Consider the following 20,086-nt stretch of genomic DNA (forward strand, 5'->3'; position numbering starts at 1 on the left):
AAGTTGTCTGGTTGTCACGTTCGCCTTAAATGGAGATTCTGGTTTCACTATGACGCTTTTCTCCCACGAAATCACAATATTCTGAGATCTCGTTTCGAATGCGATTTGTGGCAAAGATGATTGGCCGCAATCGTAATACCGTAGCCTGCGCGTCATTTTGCGTCGTGGTCTAACTACAGCGTACGCTGTGACGTCAACGTCGTCCCCAAGGCAACTACACGTCTGGTATTTCGCTCCGACCGATTTGCCCGAGAGTGGATACAGAGAGAAGGCTCCAGCACATTCTAACCTTGGCTGAGCTATAACGCTGCGCGTGCGAGACAGTCAGCACTCGAGAAGTTGTTTGCGCAGGCAGTAGGCGACATGTAAGTGGCAATTTTGATATCAATCCAGTTTTACTGTGGTTTTAATATTTTTACCCGACTGCAAATTGCTTCAGGTTTACAGCAATGGTTTGCACACGTAGTTATGTACAGGCAGACAGCATGACTTCGCTTAGAATGCAGTGCAGACACGACTGTGGACGGTGATATGAATTCATGAAGCAAAACCGTTGTGATCTGTTTTGACGGGCAACAGCTGTGTCGGTCTTATGTTGTATGATGCATCAGCTATATTGCCATGGAGTTTTAATGTGTTTGTAATTGTTGTATTCAACTTGGCAGGTCAATTTTAGGAACCACTGTAGCGTACATACAGCAGCGTCATATTATCACTGCAGCTTCTAGGTATTCATTTCGCAGAAATGAATTTTGAATAAATCTGAAAACGTCAATCATTATACGAACATGGATAGCCAAGAGTTTTGTGACCAAGCAACTTATCCTTACGATACTGCTGAAATAATCGTCCCAACAAAGGCAGCTATACAAGTACGTTTACATAGCCTGTGCCTATAAATACACTTGAATTTATTAAGTAAAAAAATTTCCGGATCAGCAGAATGTACTGTCTGAAATCACAATGCTCTGTGATAAATATAGACAACAATTGTTTGAATAAACCATAAGTTTTCGCAGGTGTTAAATCCGATAGTACACTTATATAACACGTGCTTCTGCCGTGTTATATATTACTTATAACCATGCTTCCGGCGCTTTACTGAAAACTTAAGTGTTTACGACTCGGCTGCATTCAAGTCACAGGAAATTTCGTTTTAACCAATCTATAAAAAACAACAAATCCAATTCCCGCTACGACCTCGAACTGTAAACTGAGTCTGTTTCCCAATGGAATTAAGTTAGTTGGTTTCAGTCATGTCTGGTTTTCTAGACATTTCTGTGTCACGCTTGTAGATTGGTTTTGATTAAACAGGTGACAGTAAGAGTTCACATTTGCCTCGCAAATTAGTTATAGCATCAAGTTACACTGTATTGTTACGTATGGTCATAATATTTGTTTAAATTGTAGCTTATACAATGCGCTTACACAACAGGCGGCACCAGTCGGAAACGGTACAGACTTTCATAAAAACGGATGTGTGGCTTCGGAAATAGAGGGAGACGAAAAAGACTTGGACGAAAAATACCAAGTCCCAAATTCCTTCGTCCGAGTTCGATATGAAGATCTGCAATTCCACGAATGTTGTGGTGAAGGGACATTTGGCAGCGTCTATCGAGCTATATGGGTTACGCAGGGCAAACAGGAGGTGGCTGTTAAAAAGCTAAACCAAATGGAGAAAGAGGTGACGACGTGTGCTTCAACTTAAGCGATACTGTTAAGTTTCAATTCCCAGTTGCTGTCTAGTTACATGACCTGTTGATGGCTGAATCAACCTAGTAGTAGTTAATAAAAAGCGCATTTTTCGTGGTAGCACTTCCCAAACTCTTCGATAAAGTAATTTTCCAATTGGTCTAAACAAAAATCTAATTGCGCACCTGTACGAAAACAAAAGCGGTACCAAAAGGACAACATTTTGACTCCGTGCCAGCGCTTGTAATCACTTTCAGCAATCGGGCAAGTTCTAATACGCAACTTCAAGGGTGCGGGGAAATCGCTGTCCCGAAACCTAGTTTCCTGCCCTGATATTGTGACAACAATACCATGCTTGGCTTCAACTCGTCAGTGAGGCTCGACTTCAAGCAGGTCGCCATGCGAATCCGAGTGTGGCAAGCTTCCCGGCCACGACAATGCTCCATAAAGCGTTTTCAAACATAAGTTGTAATTTGACAGAATAGATAACGCCCCTATAGCGTGTGCCAGGTGCGCGGATGTATTTTTTAATATCGCAGAATGCCCCGCATTGCACACATTGTAGCTTGTTCACGCATTGAAGGTAAAATAGACCGACATATTTTTGCAGGGGCATAACGTGTTACAAACATATTCGCTGTTACATAACAGCTGAAACAACGACCCACGATTGCAACCTAAGACTTGTAAAGTGCTTAGAAAACAGCTGTATTCATCAAGCGCATGATACAGAACACACCAGGTGCTGCTAAGCACATAGAAAACAAAGCTCCAACCAATGGCGTAACTACCAAATATATATTTTAAACTGAAACATTTCAGATGAACATCGTATCGTGAATATAGTAGGCTGGGGGAGGATGAGGCGCCTTGTAATTCTATTTTTTCGTCCCTTTAATAGTAAACAAAGAATTTTTAAAATATTATAAAACCGTATCCTCTCGACTCCCATAAACCGTTGTTAATTGTTTAAATATTTGAATATTATTGGCAAAAAGTGTCCCATCTTCCCCCACATTAGTATATAAAAGATGTCAACTGTCACGTTGGTAATAAAACTGAACGGAAAATTCGTGTTATATACGACTTTAGTAGATATTTTTCGCAAACAACAATCATCACTAGTCTTATGATAATTTATTACAAATGTCTAATCCATTCCAACTTAACGACGTGGCAATGAGTCGTATATACATTTCGCCACTAGCAATCATCAATCTTCGTATAATTTGTTACTATTTAAATGTCTTTCTATTTTAACCTACATTCCTGAACGCAGGCCCATGTGCTGAGCGTCCTGAGTCACCGGAACGTCATCCAGTTCTACGGAGCTTGTGTTGACGCGCCTAACTTCTGTATTGTCACCGAATACGCCCCTTATGGGAGTCTCTTCGATTTCCTCGCTACCAAGGAGAGCGAGAAATTAGAGGTAGGTCAACAGGTTTCTACATTTTTAATTACACTAAGGGGGGTGTTTGGTTTAAAACGGGATTTTATTTTAATTAAACTGGAGTTTCGTTTCTGTAAAAATCAAAGTGTATTTTAGTAAAGTTAAAATGCAAACAAAGAGGTTTCTAAAGGTATCGACACGGTACAGAATATCCACCTCACTTTATTTGAAATTCATGTGGCGAAAGCGCTCAATTTTCATAGTCGGCGACCCAAAAAGGTGAAACCTAAGAGTTTCCTTGCTAAATATTGTGGCGTGGGCGGCTGTAAAAAGCTCTGCGCTGCGTGCTAGAGAGCCTTATCGTATCCATGCTTGGAATTCTGACGTTGACAAATAACTGCCGACGAAAAAAGTAAAAATTTCAAGCAAAACAGACATTGACCGCTACAGCTCAACCGTCAAGTCCGAACCACTTGCATTAGCAATTAGCAAATACCCGAAAGTCACTTAAAAGCGGACGGCGATGAGAATTAAGCAAACACCCGTGTCTGTAAGCCCACACAGCACGTCCGACTGTCAGAGTTCGTTCCGGTATAGCCAGTAACAAACACAATGCATCATACGCACAACATACTACAGCAGCCTATTAGTCACACATCTAAGATATAGTCTGGGGGTCATGTCAACAGTAAGCAACAACAAACAACTGCACTGTCTGACGGGGTTTTATAGGTCACTTACTCAAGACGCGCTTTCACGTAACTGGTCCTGGCTTTCGGTTCTGGAGCTTGACACAGCCTACCTTGTCAAAGCGAAATATAGTCCGCATTTGTCGGAACAATACAGTCATTTTCGCCAGACTGCAACCGACTTGCGTGGAATGTTAATCCTAGAATGGCACGCCGGTTGCTGACCACAAGTTACGCACTGGACGAACAGGAATCCTTTGTATTTCTGTACAAGTGTGAACAAAACACGCATTTTGGGTCAAACTCCCAACAACTAAAGAATGTTTGTATTTTCAGTTTTCTCAGCTCTTGTCTTGGTCGAGGGACATAGGACTTGGTATGAACTATCTACACGAAGAAGCACCGGTGGCAGTTATACACAGGGACCTTAAATCGAAAAACGGTAAGTGACAAAGGCTGTAGTGTGTGTCAACAAAACTGCATTGATTAACCCCAGAGTTCATGTTTTCTTTAAAAGCACGGAAGTTCTATTCCGGAAACAATTGATCTTCGTAATTTAATTACAGCTAGCTTTATCCACTCTCTCTTCATACATACGCGTGCGCCTGTATGGCGAAAGCAGGTCCAAATAACACAGCCTTGTGGTCGTGGTCGGACAGACGAATACTGTTCGGCATCGTCTAATTAGTTTGCTGGTATATTTAGCTGCTCGTCGCGAGAGATTCTTATTGAGTAGGCTGCGGTTTCTTGAGACTCGAACGCTTTGATGTGAAGATGTGTTTACCAGGGCGAAATAAGTTCCGGTACTTCACTTCTCGCTCGGGTTATACGAAAAGCCTAGACATATTACGTTGTAATCGTTCATGGGACATCTGCTCCATAATACTGGGAAAAACTTTTGCGGTGTGTTTAAGAATAACACGCGCTAAATTGGCCGTGAGAAAAGCATAGTGCTGAAGTGGTTAATTGGCCAAAGCTAACGAACAGAAGAAGTATTGAGATTACATACAAACAACTGATCGAATGACGCAGTTAAATGTTGACTTTGACCCATCGTGACCTTTTAAACATTACGCTGACAAGGCGTTGGCAGCAGGCGGCCTCACGAATCCGGAACAGTCTATTTTAATCCACAATATATGCTATGTTCGACCACCAACTTAATTTGTATTGCACAATGTTGGTAATGCGTTCGAACAACAAGATAAACGATCAGTATATAATATAATAGCATCACCAGTCAGCCTAAATGACAGCTCGTTTAGCAACCGTATTATATATAGTAGGGTGGGGGGAGACTGGACACCTTTAGCACAGGATATCCAAATACCCTGATCGTGTTATAAAAAAATAACAACGGCCTATGGGAGTTGTAAGGATACGGTTTTATATTTATTTTAATGCTCTTTTTATTACTAAATGGCACGAGAAAATAGAATGAAAGGGTGTCCCATCTTCCCCACTCTACTATATACCTCTTTTTTTGGTAAACCAGATAACAGTTCTCTCAATAATCACCTTAAGTGCAAATCTGGATTGCAAATCATCGTGTATTCAAATACAACAGATCTTGTTTTGTTACAACAGTTTTGTGTGTGTCTGTGGTTCTTAGCAAAATGCTGCACAAACTAACATCATATTTTCTTGTTTTGCAGTTGTGATTTGCAGCGACTTCACGCTCAAGGTAAATTTTGTTTGTTGGCTGTCGTCGCCACTTTTCCGCAGTATTCGCACGAAACTGTTCTCTAAAATTGGCCCAAACCTCAATCTCGTGCGTTGCCGGCTTGTTTACCAAGCGCAACTTAAGATGCTGATAGCCGCCAAGTCAGTGGCGACCCCCACGAATCGAGAATCGATTTGGTGGCGTTCGCACGTCATTGCCGCTGCTAAAAATTGCTAAATACTGTTAAGCTGTATCACAGCATCACATAGTTGTCCAGTTCTGACGCAATCATCTGCAGATCTGCGATTTCGGTGCAAGTCGCTTCTTCGGCGAGACGATTGTGATGACGATAACGGGAACTTATCCTTGGATGGCACCCGAGCTTATACAAGGCTTGCCCACCTCAGAGCTGTGTGATGTGTATTCCTTCGGCGTGGTACGTTGTTTTGCAGTTAATGCTGATTTGACATAAACTCTCTTTCAAACGTTACATTGGTATATAGTATGGTGGGGAAGATGAGACACCTTTTCATCCTGTTTTCTCGCCCCATTTGGTAGAAAGCAAAGAAAATTCAAAGAATTGTAAACCCGTATTCTCACAACTCCCATAGATCGTTGGTAGTTGTTTAAAACATGATCAGGATATTTAGATATTATGCGCTAAAGGTGTCCCATCTTCCCCCACAGTACTATGCAGATAGTGCATTATTCTTTAAACCGAAACTTTGAAAGCTTTTACCAAGTATAAGTGAACGTATATATGCAATTGTTTCAGAATGCATATTTTCAATTTCTTGTCTTAGAGTTTCGAAGTTTTATTAAGATTTGTTGTGAAATTGGCCACGAAAGCTACTTTCGCTCTGCATATTTTCCTACCATCACTTCACTAAAAGTGGCTTTACGGAATGCTGGGGTGGTGTTGGTTTAGAGACGCTTACTAAAAGCAAAAGTTGGGATTTGCAAATAGTTTCCGGATCATGTGCGAACACTAGCGTTATTAGTTGCTTGTTTACATTATCACCACATTCCGTCTCCTCGCCGTGTAAAATACCCTATCTTCTCTGCGTCAAGGTATGGCATGGAAAATCGACACCAAGAACACGTCTAGACGCTAAAAATATTCTGCCTTGTATGTCTAAACTCGCCGCAAGGTCGCAGTAAACGTGACAGATTAATCAGGTGTCTTGTTCCAGCGAGAGAGATAATTCGCAGCGGGGCCAATTTTTTTCAGCGTAGCTTAGTTGTTGCAAGTGGCTCATTGAGGGGGGGGCTCTTACCTTAAGATATATCTACCACAAAACCTGTTCGTTTACGTCTTAAACGGATTAAAACGCGTGCCAGAATGTAAGAGGCATCTCGTCGACGCACGTACTTGATTATGGATACAGATGACTAAATATGCATTGATGCTGACGTCGGTGTCGGGGGGAATTCGATTATTTGGAGCTTGTGGTTAACCATCCTCAGTGCCTTGCGGGGCAACGAACGCAGCAATATATCTAATCGCGGCATTTCTAACTGATCGCAACATGCTAGTCTATAACCAAATTACCCGATGCAATTTAAAAAGCGCTGCTGTAATATCGCTCAGGTAAGTGTGGACGGTTATAACATGAATATTGTCCATGCAGGTCCTATGGGAGATGCTAACACGCGAGGTGCCGTTCAAGGGTCTGCAAGGTTTCCAAGTGGCCTGGGTGGTTGTAGAGAACGGGGAGCGTCCAACGATCCCAGAATGCTGCCCTGGCAGGTTAGTGGTCTGTTGTAATATAACTCACGCTGCGCTGTTTATTTAGACAGGGTGTGGGGTATAAACGACACACGGGTATATGTTTGATGATTATCATCGGGTAGGCTAACAAGATATTCGAAAACCACGCGCTGCCAAGGGAAAGTGAATCAAATCATAAACTTCGCATCAACGGCACGTACTTCGAGTTTGCTGTCAATTCTCCTGGGTATAGGCAGCTCCGACGCACCGAATTTGCTGATAGTGATGTCTATCAATTGTTCGAATGCCAATTTTGTCTATGTAGATGCAGCAAGCTAGCAAGCGTTCGATTTCAAAATACAAATTCCGCGCATTTTCTAGACGACAATTTTCCGCTTTTCCAGATTCATCATGCGCAATTTAATATTTCGTAAATGTATACGGCGCATATTCAAATCATCAACGTTGATCTCGCTTTAATGCGGATCGAAAATTGCAGCGGCGTAATTTGAGCGCGTTTTAAATCTTAGCCGATAATAACGGCTTATAATCGAAAATTCCTCGGTCCGAGGCCACCCAGGTTGTCCGAGGCCATATTTAAATATAAACCCACTAATGAAGTTCCCGCCCCGCTAAATGCTGTTTTAAACGAGTTCCGAGTAACCTTGTGATCATTAGTTCACTTACAGGCCAGCGAGCTTGTTTTATCCGTCGCATCGCATTTGTTTCCCCAACACCCAACACCGCTGCGGCCAGACAAGCCCGTGTTACGGTTGGTTTGCCATTCGTCTTGCCTCAAGTTATAGAAATTTTCCATTCAGGGATTCCAGAAAAACTCGAAAACATAAAATAATCGGAAAATTTCTTAAGCCTCGTTGAACAAAATCTAATTTTGGCGCAGCGTGAGCGCGGTTAGGAAAACAAGCATAGATTAATTTTCGAAGCACTAATTGACAGTTGCGGGCTCGCATTCCGATGCATTTGCTAGCATTGCAGCAGTTACTTAGTCATGCTTTCCTCCTAACAAACGTTTGTGTCGTTTAGGCCTTTCAATATCCCGTGCTCTTGACCCCGATAAGTAGACGAGAAATTGAGTCAGTTTAAAATGTGCTCTTCCGAACCACACGACAATTTCCCATTGGAAATGGGGCATGAAATTAGCGATACACAAACATGAGATACCAACTGACAGGCTGTCTCACCGCGTCGGCCAAGCGCCTGTGATTCATTACTGTGACGTCACAAGCAGCGGAAACAGAACGTCTAACTAACGGCAAAGTACGCGGCTTTGAACGAGACTGTAAAAAGCATGTAACCGTCGCCAAAATACCTAAATTGCACGGTTCTGTATACTTTGAATTGTCCCTTGCCAACACGGTAAGCCCGGTATTTCCGACTGCCAAATATAACAGAGTGATTACGATTGTTATATAGGCTGTGTATCTTTGCAACTGTATTCACAAAAGCGTCCATGCCACAAAGCATTCCTAAAATTGTTCATGCCACAAAACGACAATTTAAATAAAGTCCGAACTGCGTTAATTAGTCATTTTCGTTCAGTGTGTTATTGGTTTATACCACGGAAAGTTGCAAGTTGTTTTGAACCCGCAATGCACCATCTGGCATCAGATTAATATAATCTTCACATCGGTGGCCACAATTCGAGTCCTGGTATTTTGTTCACGCGAGATCGGAATTGGAGTAATAGCTACATTTTCACTTGGCATGAACACAATTGGCTGTTACAGACCTGAAATTTGCAGGTCGTTGTACCCAAGATGTGGTTAACAAGATACATTTTTGTATCCGGGAAGACGTACAAAGTTAATTCGTTTCTTTGCAGTGCAATGGGAAAATATCGACATTGTACTTAAATAAACGTATTTTTTGTACAAAAATAAACTGTAAAGCAAGTATTTGCTCAAATCGTGTTTGAACAGGCTTCAGTTGCAAACTGCAATCTTGGAATAAAATCAAAACGCCTTCTTTACTTGAATAAAAACTAAACGGGCTTTTACAAGACAAGCATCCAAGTATAACTTTTAGTCGCATTCCAGAAATGTTAGTTCAAAATAAAAAACGTTTTGAAAATGATTTATGACATTTTTTCGCGAAACTGTTGAAAACTGCGATGTTTGACTAAAATCAAAACGCCCCCTTTACTTGAATAAGAACTAAACGTGCTTTTACAAGACAAGCATCCAAGTATAGCTTTTAGTCGCATTCCAGAAATGTTAGTTCTAAAAAAAACATTTCAAAAATGATTCATGACTTTTTTTTCTCGAAATCAACATTTAACTTGGCGTTCTACGTTTCAGGTTCTCTAGCCTCATGCGCAGGTGCTGGAGCTCGACAGTGAGCGAGCGTCCATCTTTCTACGATATTATCGGCGAGCTAAACTCAATGATGAGTGACGGTGAGTTAAATTTAGACGGACTGTTTACTTCGCCTGGATCAATGTCACGCCTGGTCCCAATAAGGTACCAATGAAAGAAAACTCGTGACCCATTGCGACATGGTGACGAACCGAGCACCATGAATTAATAAACGGTACACGGTATTTCGAATTTCGAATTAAAGCTGTTCTGCTCCGCTTTCTGTGTTTTCAAAACACACAGAGTCGGTTTGATTTTATCGTTGCTATGTTTGGCCGTTGTTGTGACTGTACAACCGATTCTATGAAGCACAACTATATACAAGTCTTATTGGGTGGCCGCTTAATATTACTTGGTGACGTTGTTGTTATGAAACCGTTTCGAAACCCAACTTCTGAAATCTTGTCACGGGAATTTCCGCATTTTGCCAAGCGGGCTTCTCTTTTTTTGGCTATTTTTTACTTTTGCTCTTTTCACTTCGTCTTTTAGATTTTTCTTCAAATGTGCCACCTTTTCTTAAATGGGGCTTCCGCTTATTGGAGTTGTGTCTTCGGTTTTGTCTCTCTTTACTATAGTTTAGCACTTTAACTAACTCGTTCGTTTTTTAGATGACTTGGGGGCCACTACCAATCATTTCCTCGGAAGCAAGGAAGAGTGGAAGAGTGACATCGAAGAGAAGAGGAAGGAGCTTCAAGAGAAAGAGAAAGAACTCGGAGTAAAGGAGAAAGAAATGAGAGAGCGAGAGGAAAAACTAAATGAGTGGGAGCAGAAATTGCGCCAAGAAATGCGGAAACAGGTGCAATAGTTCATACCTGTCACAAAAAACGTTCTGTTTTATTCTGGTCTGTGGTGCTTAAAACATGTCACGCGCACAAGGAGCTGGAAATCCCGTCTAATTTGACCAATTTCATAATTAAATTTTGCACCTAAGGCAGAGGTATATAACCAAATTTCCAATTTAATTTCAGACCCTTATTGGTGTCGCTCGCTACAACAAGAAATCTGAAAACCTCAACTGCAAAATATCGGGCACTGGAGAAGGCGCAATAGACTCAGTAAAAGATGTACTCAGTCATATCATGTCTAACAGTGGTATGCACTCCGATAACCAGGTATGAAACCCGGTATTTGTGGTAACTTGACATTTCTAATACAAAGTAAGCCACAAGTGCCGGCTCGTGTGGTATTGTACGCTTTCAGAATTTTGCCCAAATGTATCCGCGCTGAAAGGATGATATAGTAGTTTGGGTATGATGGATAACAATAGCACATTTTATCCAGTGCTTCCTAATCGTGTTTTTAATGTTTAACAACACTCTTTTAGAGTGGTTAGAATACGATTATAGAATTCTGTGTATATGAGACAAAAAAAAGAATGAAAATGTGGCCCATCTTGCTGCCTCAACCTTATATAAATATGTAGTAGGATGGGGGAAGATGGGACACCTTTAGCACATAATATCAATTAAAAACGGTCTATGGGAGTCGTGACGATACAATTTAATAATTCTTTAAATGTTCCTCGTTTATTACCAAATAAGACGAGATAGTAGAATGAAAAGGTGTCCCTTCTCCCTCCACCCTACTATATCTTAGTTTCGTAGCTGATTTTTTTGCGTCTGAATCGCAAACAGAATTTTCCGGATGATGTTGTTATGATGACTTCTTTCTCCACAGACATCTAGATTTGGTTCCGACTTCCACTGCTCCTCACCCGGATTCGAGTCCTCCGAACGAGACATCCTACAGTGGCCTCTCAGTCGTCAGGGATCTGCATCCAGTGCCGCAAGCTCCAACTCTTCTTTCGGAAAATCGGGATCAAAGTTTACTCCTCTGACGAGGTCATCACCGATTGGGTTCTCCCGGAAGTCCTCCGCCTCTCCTCCATCCGGGAAGACGCAGAGGAAGTTCCCGCATATTGAATCAGACATAAACTTCGATAAGTCGGAGACAAATAAGTCGATGGATGTTTACCATAGACCTGGAGGTTCTTTTGGGGAATATGACGAGTTTCACGGGGATGAGCAGTCAGAGAATGATTTGCCCAAGTTCTCAAGTTGGAATGGGAAGTCTTCCAACTTTGACGGACCACAAGTTCAGAAGCAAGTTTCGTCGTCTTCGGAAGAATATAATTTTGAAGGGTCGAAGGTATCGCGTTCGACGACCAGCGGGGAAGGGTTGGCGGGCGGCGGGGTGCGCATGCGCGAACCGGAGGTGCAGACTTGGGAAACAGCGAAAGGAGACGCGAAAGTGAATAAGTCTAACGAGAAGTTCGGTTTTGAGGGGAATTCAGATACAGGATTTTCAAAGCACGCCACTTCTCCAACAACACGCAAAGTCAGTTTCCCAGACGCTTCACCCGAAGACAGAAGAAACGGCTGGCCAGACATGAACGGTTCCAGCGGTATCGACAAGCTAAAACATAACGGACAAACCCTTAGCGACGCCACTTCAAAAGACGCAGAATTCCGCAGCAAACTCCCCGGGTCATTGAAATACCAGGTTCTAAAGCGACGGCCATGGGAATCCCAGGACGAATATTCAAGCAACAGCACCGATATCAGCTCTCCAGTTTCGGAGATCACCAGCAGCCACTCTGAGTCCAAGGACATCTCATCGTCTCGTCGCGCAGAACGCAAAACCAGTCAATCGTTTACCGAAATGCCGGTAATAACAAGTAAGACCATCATATCGCCGACTATGGGCGATAAAATATCTTCGTTCGGAAAAACTCAAGTAAGCAGCAACAACAGCGAAGTAAGCAGCAACAACAGCGAACAGACGTCAACGGTAAACCGGCAGCGTCGGTCCAGCAAGTCGCATAGAAGTTCTATCAGCAGTGGAGGTGTATCGCCTGTAGTTGAAGGTTTGAATGGTGTTGGTGAAAGCATGTCGGACATCAGCGAATCGTGCGAGTCTTCCGAAAAAACTTCGGTAAAGAAATCTGAGAGCAGAAGAAGCAGTCGCTCGCATGATTCCTCTGTAAGCATGCAGCAGCTGCGAGGCCTAAAGGGGGACAACTGGGAAGGGACAGACTGGGTTCCAAGCACAGAAGACCCATCCAGGCCACAGATAAAACCAAGCGTTTCTTCGAGGAGAAGAATATCCACCGGTTACATACCGGACCGACCAATCCCGAAATTTCCGTTCGAGAAAGTGGCAGCCAAGCAGAAACGCGAGGAAGGATGTCAGACTGACAAGGTTGAGTTCGCGCAAAGGAAGGCAACGAGGGAAGCTGAAACTGAAACCACTGTAAACAAAAGGGATGCGTGCTCGCAAACAGAGCCGGAGACAGTTGAGGAACCGACCGTCGCGCTCCCTTTACTAAGTTCAAGTTCGTGTCAAACCGAACCCAGGCCGCTGATTTCAAACTCTTGCCAAACTAACCCGTCGCCGGTAAACATTTCAAATTCAAGCCAGACTAATCCTCTCCCGTCACAGAGATACAACTGTTGCCAAACCGACGCCCCGCCAGCGACATATGTCTCTTGCAACCAAACGGAAGACTTTCTGTGTGCGGTTTGCGGCCACTTCTTCACCGATTCCCAAGGCCTAACAGCGAGGTCTACTCCAACCCGTTCATTCACAAACAGAACTCCCAGTCCTGGATTGAAAAGGCGAGACTACAGAGCTAGTCCTGACGCGGCTGTACCCCCAATACCGCCCTCAAGAAAGCAGGATCGGTTGCTTAAAATCTCCAGATCAGAGGAAGACATCTTAAACAGCCTGGAACGGGCGCGGACAGAAGACGATACCAAACTACTTGAAAGGCCTCGCCGACAACGAGCAATTTTAGATCACTATTACAACTTATACTGCGGTGATGACAAACCGAAATCTGGCAAAGATGATGCAGAAATAAACCAGCAAGACACAAAGGTAGCGTCGTCGGAGGAGCCTAACTATTATAAAGGAGGATTTTTACGTAAACCAAGGTCAATTCTACCCAGTTACTACCGTAGATACTTCAGCGATACTGGCCTCGAAGCCCACAGCAAATACGAGGACAGTAGTGATGGTATAACTATACCCACTACCGTTACACAGCCACCCAAGCGCTCGCAAGCCAGGGAAGAGAGGATAGAGATAGTAGAGCGCGCGTGGCTGGGACGCTCTACGTCCCTTCCCGGAGGAAAGTTCTGGAAGGAAGATTGGGATACTGGAAGCGAAAATGAAGAGCTGGGATCAAAATCACAGAGGCATGCTTTTGGACCGAGTGATAGAGCAACCCCGAACCAACAGGATTTTAGTCAGCTTCGAAGAAGCACCAGCGCGAGTCCTTCGAACTCTTACTTTGCCCCTCCTCCCTCCACGGATTCCGGATGCTACGAGGAGATCCAGGGATCGGGATCAGAGTCTCCCGCGTTCAGTGATACTCACCACTTCACCGGATCCCCGCTTGTAGGGAGGATATCGGAAGACGAAGACGGAAGATCGGATGCGAGGATCGCACCTTGTGTTCCTTATCCAGATGATCATTCATCATCCGCCTCTTTATCAGGAGCAAAATTGACGCAGCTTCCGAATAATAAAACCACCAAGGACGCGCATCGACGCCCAGCATTGATGACGTCACGATCTATGGTTGCTGAAATTAAACGGCCTTCTACGTCACCAACTAAAATGGAGAATCAACGAAAAGTTAAACCAAGCGGTATTGGTCGAATATCTCCCGATAAAAGGTATATAGGAAGGACGTCGCCTGATAAGAATGTGACTACAGGTCGTATTTCGCCGGAAAAGAAGACCATCAATACTGGTAGAGTTTCGCCAGATAAAAAATGTTCGTATTTGAGGCAAAGTTCGCCAGATAAAAAGGCTCAAAAACAAACTTCTGGGCTGAATAAAAGGTTTGTGGCGGGAGCGCAAGTTACTTTGGATAAAGGAGTCTCGAGGAGAGAGAGAGAATCTAACCTGTTGCCTCAAAACGGACAAACAAGACCAATGTCTCCATTAAAGACACCGTCAAGACCGCCTCGTGTTATTGACAAAAGAAGTCCCGGCAAAGTTACGACCAGGCAAACTTCCGAAAATGGTACAGCTTCAAAAACAGCAAAACAAGCTGCGGATTCGAACTTGAGACGCAAAGGCGAAGACGTTCACCCGCGATCAAATACACCGACGCGGAAATTTTATTCCGGCGTGCAGATTTCCGGTATCCAAAAGCCGAAGAAGTATTCCGGTAGCCAGCAGTCCTCAGGGAGAAGTAACGTACCAGACCGCGGCGCGACGAAAAGCCCGGACAAGCAACTGAAACATCCGTCAGCAAAAACTCAAAGACTCACCCCCGAGAATTCGAACCCACCGATGCCAAAAACGCTGGGTAGCGATATATACGAGACTGAGGACTACACGTATATCATAAGGCCGCGCGGTAAAAGGACGCGGTAACAACTGTGTATTTAGCTTCTGGCACTAGAACGTTGGAACGCTTTCCTTTCTTTACCTTTACTTTTCCTCCGTTTTCAGCTTGCATACCTGTATACCGCAGTGCACAGTTTTCTTTGCGCAATAAATTGACTCATTTTCTTGTACAGAGGCCAAAAGTCGACACGGTGAATTTGCCATATTTGCTTAGCTCATTACTGTTTTCAAAGTCGTGTATTTTAGCACGCTGCGGGCAGTGGTGTACTAGATAACGGCGCCTATGTAGTTAGGACTTGGCTAAAGCATGATATCCCATTAGCGGCCATCTGATCAAGCAATACGCCTTGATTTAGCTTTCTGATTCATTTGAGACACTGCAGTGCTGGTTAGATACCGGCGATTGGATTAAGCTGCATTACCGCTTATCTGATCTAATGCCAAATATAATGTGCACATCAAAACTAGCATGGGACCGCGTCGTTTAGCGCTTAGGAAAGCATCACACACGCTACGACTTGCGCGGACATCCTTTTCGAGAAAATAACCAATTAACGAACATGTTCACATTTTGAATTACTTTATAAAACACAAGTGTACGCAGTCGTGGCACGACACAATATTGTCAGGCACGTTTAAAGCGGTTACAAATGTTACAAATTCTTGGCGTACGTATATGCAAGTAATGATACGTTACTGAAGTGTCTTGGCTTAAAATACAACTCATACAACGATATTAAAACAGCGTACGCATATTTCAAATTCCGTACATAATACATTGGAAAATTCCACACATCACGCCGCAGCTGAAATTTAGAAAATTTACGTATCTTATGCCGCAGTGAATTTTTACTGCGTAAAATAAGGTTCAAGTGGCAGTTGTGAGTTCACGCTCAAAGTGCAGTGTCCACGCAGCTTACTTTGTTTTTATAACCACGGATGCCATGCTGGATCCATACGGCAGAGGTTCTGGCTTGAGCTAGCTTCTTCCACCAGTGTAGCCACTGTAGATTCTCCTCTGTCCATCTGCGCTAACCTCTCCAGACGTGTCATAATTGACGTCACTGCCCGGTTGACCAACGTCACCAGCTGCTCGCTGTGAATGAATGAAGTACAAAAATGATAACTTTAATGTATAGTAGGGTGGGGTGAGATGGGACACATTTTAATTCTATTTCTCGTCACATTTGGCTGTAAACAAAAGAACATTCAAAGAATAAAAAACCTTATCCTCGTGACTCCCATAGGCCGTTGTTAATTGTTTATACGCGTCTTGGGCAAGACACTTGGCGACAACTGCTCCAACCCAGTCACTAACAGGTTGTAAACTGCCAGCCATACAGAAAAAAAAACACTCACAAAGTAACACACATGGTAACTCGTAAGCTGGCACGAGGTGTATTAACACCCGTGTTATAACGACTGTCATTTTCCATCTATGCGAGGATAAAGCAAGTTAAATTTATTCCTTCGTTCATTAATAGGCCAGCCATGTTTTGGGACCATACCCACACAGAACAAAATAGAAATGCATGTTTTTTAACACAACACCTGTCCATGTCCGGTGGAGGTACGGTAGACGATGACGTAGTCGTTGGTTGGGAATTCCCCCCGTTTTCGTCCTGACGTTTCTTGTGCCATGATATGACTTCATCACGTAGTACAGCACGGAACAAACCTTTTACCTGAGTATATAATACCCCGGGGTAAGATGGGACACCTTTTCATTCTATTTACTCGTCCCATTTGGTAGTAAACCAAGAACGTTTCAAAAGTTATAAAACCATATACTCACGACTCTCATAGACAGTTATTAATTGCTTAAAACACGATCAGGATATTTGGATATTATGTGCTAAAAGTGTCCTGTCTTACCCCACCATACTATATATTATTAAAACGTATTGTGGGGTAAGATGGAATATCCCTAATTTCAAAATCGTGTATTAGGATACGGTTCTATAGTTCTGTAATGGTTTTGTGGTTACTATTAAATGGGTTAATAAAATACAAAAAACTGGACCAAGTTTAAAATAATGCTTGCGATTACTGGCTTAACCTCTTTATTTCACATCTTTTTATGCAGTCTGGATCTTGTGTGGTCTTAGGGGCAGGAGAGGCAGATGTGCTTTAACGAGAACAAAGTATTACAGTTTACCTATACGTTTGGTTTGGTCTATTCTAAAGATAAGGTCCTTGTCAGGGTCCTACGATTTAGGCAAGATTTGGCACATTATGTTTGGTTTGGTCATGTAGTGTTTTCAAGTTAAGTACAGCAGTTTAATTCGCTGAATTTTATGGCATTGTAGTTTTTGATGTATAGTAGAGTGGGAGAAGATGGGACACCTTTAACACCTAATATCCAAATAGCCTGATCGTGTTTTAAACAATTAACAACGGTCTGTGGAAGTCGTGAAGATACGGTTTTATAATTCATTGAATGTTCTTTGTTTACTACCAAATAAGGAAAAAAAAAACTAAGCGAAAAGGTCTCCCATCTTCCCCCACCCTACTATATAATAACTACACCATAAAGTATATGGAACAGAACACCCAGTTTACAAAACCTGCCAATGCCCTATCATGCAACAAGTATAAACTACATTGTTCAACAGTGAAAATAAAAAAGTTTGATGTTTAATATTACCTTAAAATTAGGTTGCATGAAGCACCTGGCTGTAGCAATCATAGCAGCAGTTAGAACACTGTTGACACCTACAGGGGAAACAAACTCGGCGATATTTGGTGTAAGACGGAACGGAACTGCCCTGCTTGTGTTTAGTTCACCACTGCTGTCAATCATGTCAAACCTGGATTGAACTTGTTTTTTTAGTATTGGGGCAACAATAGTTTTTATTACACAGGTGTTCTGATTTAAACACCTCGTACCAGCATTCGAGTAACACCTTTGTAACTTTATAGGTAATTATTTTTTTTATGAATGGATGACAATTTATAAAATCATAAGTGATCTCTTGTGTAAAAAACAAGTAAATTTATCAGAAGAGCTTTATTAGATATAGCATGTCCGGCAGCAAAACTTAACAGCATATATAATATATACAGTGTTTCAATTTTTTTAACGAAATTTCATAAAACATTATTTTAAACAAAGTTTTATCAAACTTTTTTTTTAAACAAAATTTTTTAAAACATATTGAATAAAAATCTTACGTACCTAAAATAGGCTGCATGAAGATGACCAGAGTCCTGAGCAATCTGCATCATTTCAGGTCGCAACCTTGTGAGGTGAAGAGCAAACTCGGCAAAGCCGAGAAGAGCGAGATGCAATGAGAAACTCTTCCTAAAGGTCCAGTAGTCTGTAGCATCGGGGAATGCATTGACCGCCCATTCCTTCAGTGTGGTTCGTGGGACCATGTCAGTTTGTACGTCTCGTAAAATGTCACGTAATACATGATGCGATACCTGCGTGTGTAAGTGTATGAATGTAACTTACTATATCCTCGCGTGTCAGGAAAAGGCTGTCGTTATAACACGGGTGTTCATAAACCTCGTGCCAGCTTACGAGTTACCATGTATGTTACTTTGCGGGTGTTTTTTTATTTGGGTTGGCCAAATTATAAGCCATATCAGAGCAAAAAACATACACAAAGTTGAAAAGTGTGGTAGCACACGAACATGAAAAATGGTGCAAAAAATATGTGTTTGACTGTGATCCGGTGTCACAAAGTTGAGTCCCGGCCACATGAAAAACTTAAATAAGCATCTGGGGTGTTGGGGTAATAGGCTAAATCTAGCCTAAATCCTATGTCTTTGACAAGGACCTTACCCACAAAGAATTTTCATTCCAATTAAATGTAACTATGTTTTTAACTGTATTCTTGCTTTAACAACTGTTGTTTCTTTAACAACAACATTTTCGTTTTTAATATTTTTAATTTTGCTACAGTAACAGACACAAGACAAATATTTTTTTATATTATTATTCTATTCTACCTGCAACCCCCTTGCTTGAACTGAGGTAAGACGTTCATAATATTTTCCAATTGGCAAGTCATGTTCCACTGACTTCTTCACACATCTGTAACAAAGCAAGAAAATTGTAAAATCGGTATTTTAATTAAAATAGAATAGTAAATAATTGCTAAAGACTTGATCGTGAAAGGGTATTTTGAGCCTCACATTATATACTAAAATAACTTTTGATAGGAAAAAGTTTATTTGTCTCTTCGATTACGGCAGCGAAGATTTAAAAATATTCTAAAAAAAGACAAGATATAGCGTCAAAACAACAGTTGTTAAAACATATTTACATTTAATTGAAAGGGAAAAAGCGTGGTCGCACACCTAAATAGTGATAGTATACTCTCTATATGAACCCTACCCATAAATATAACAATAAGGTACTTAAAGGGGCATACCAATTACCAACAGAAAATAAAAATTTGTTTATGGATAGAGATGCTTAAGTGTGATCTAAAGATACCACCAAAGTTTTTAAAAAAGTTTCTAAAAACAATGTGTAAAAAAAACTACAAAAAATATATATATATAAGCATTTGGCTGATTAATGTTAAGTTAAAACACACCATGAAGTATAATACTAAAATGCTGTTATAATATGATATTGGTTTTATTGAAGTGAGTTTGCAGCTGTGGTGAAGTATGGCGACAAACTTGCCATGTCATGATGACTCATGCAATGTTTGCTCGACATACGTTGACACAACAACAAATGGACGATTGTGATGTCACAATGAGGAAATAATAAAGTAAACTGATTTCTGTTTTCGAAAATAATTTTTGCCCTATTCTAATTTAGCTTTTCATTTGAAATGAAACACTGAGTCTAATAAAGTATGATTTTGTGCAGTTTTTATGGCAAACAAAATTCCACTATGATATTAGTGTAATACAACATGCATTGAACTTGTTATTTAACATGGCATAAAATAATACAACATGCCAATATGTTTAAGCTTGATATGATAATTTAAACAACCCGATTGGGACCACTAGGTAGGAGCAATTGCTGGTAAGTGCCTTGCCCAAGTACACATACACAATGGTAGCAGCATCGAGGCTAGAATGGACTAGAAGCAGGCTCGCTAATCACTTTGTCACGATAAGTTTTTTAAATTGTAAAAATTGTAATATTACCTCAGTTTTGTTTTATTAAATTGTAAAAATTGTAAGATTATCCAATTTTTTTATCATTTTTTCAATTGTAAGGTACCAGAT

At 41.7% G+C, this 20,086-nt stretch overlaps 2 protein-coding genes across 2 annotated transcripts in view; one reads left to right on the forward strand and one right to left on the reverse strand.

Moving 5' to 3' along the window:
• Positions 1-165: 165 nt before the first annotated feature.
• On the forward strand, positions 166-15,054 carry LOC149738646 (uncharacterized). Its single transcript, XM_089874720.1, has 11 exons — positions 166-872; positions 1,436-1,684; positions 2,972-3,121; positions 4,108-4,213; positions 5,427-5,455; positions 5,733-5,870; positions 7,066-7,184; positions 9,464-9,561; positions 10,129-10,316; positions 10,489-10,632; positions 11,198-15,054. The coding sequence occupies exons 1-11, from the start codon at positions 789-791 to the stop codon at positions 14,909-14,911; spliced, it is 5,019 nt and encodes a 1,672-aa protein (XP_089730846.1). The 5' UTR covers positions 166-788; the 3' UTR covers positions 14,912-15,054.
• A 393-nt stretch (positions 15,055-15,447) lies between these two features.
• Positions 15,448-20,086, reverse strand: part of LOC149738647 (transformation/transcription domain-associated protein-like) — a 53,078-nt gene continuing 48,439 nt past the window's right edge. Inside the window, exons 72-76 of the mRNA XM_089874719.1 lie at positions 18,842-18,926; positions 18,063-18,310; positions 17,532-17,694; positions 16,436-16,569; positions 15,448-15,980 (exon numbers count right to left, since the gene is read on the reverse strand). Of these exons, the coding sequence (XP_089730845.1) occupies positions 15,812-15,980; positions 16,436-16,569; positions 17,532-17,694; positions 18,063-18,310; positions 18,842-18,926 (799 nt within the window). The 3' untranslated portion in view covers positions 15,448-15,811. The remainder of the gene's footprint in view (positions 15,981-16,435; positions 16,570-17,531; positions 17,695-18,062; positions 18,311-18,841; positions 18,927-20,086) is intronic.

The sequence above is a fragment of the Ciona robusta genome, chromosome 3, assembly GCF_009617815.1.
Source record: "Ciona robusta chromosome 3, ASM961781v2".
Taxonomy (NCBI): Eukaryota; Metazoa; Chordata; class Ascidiacea; order Phlebobranchia; family Cionidae; genus Ciona; species Ciona robusta.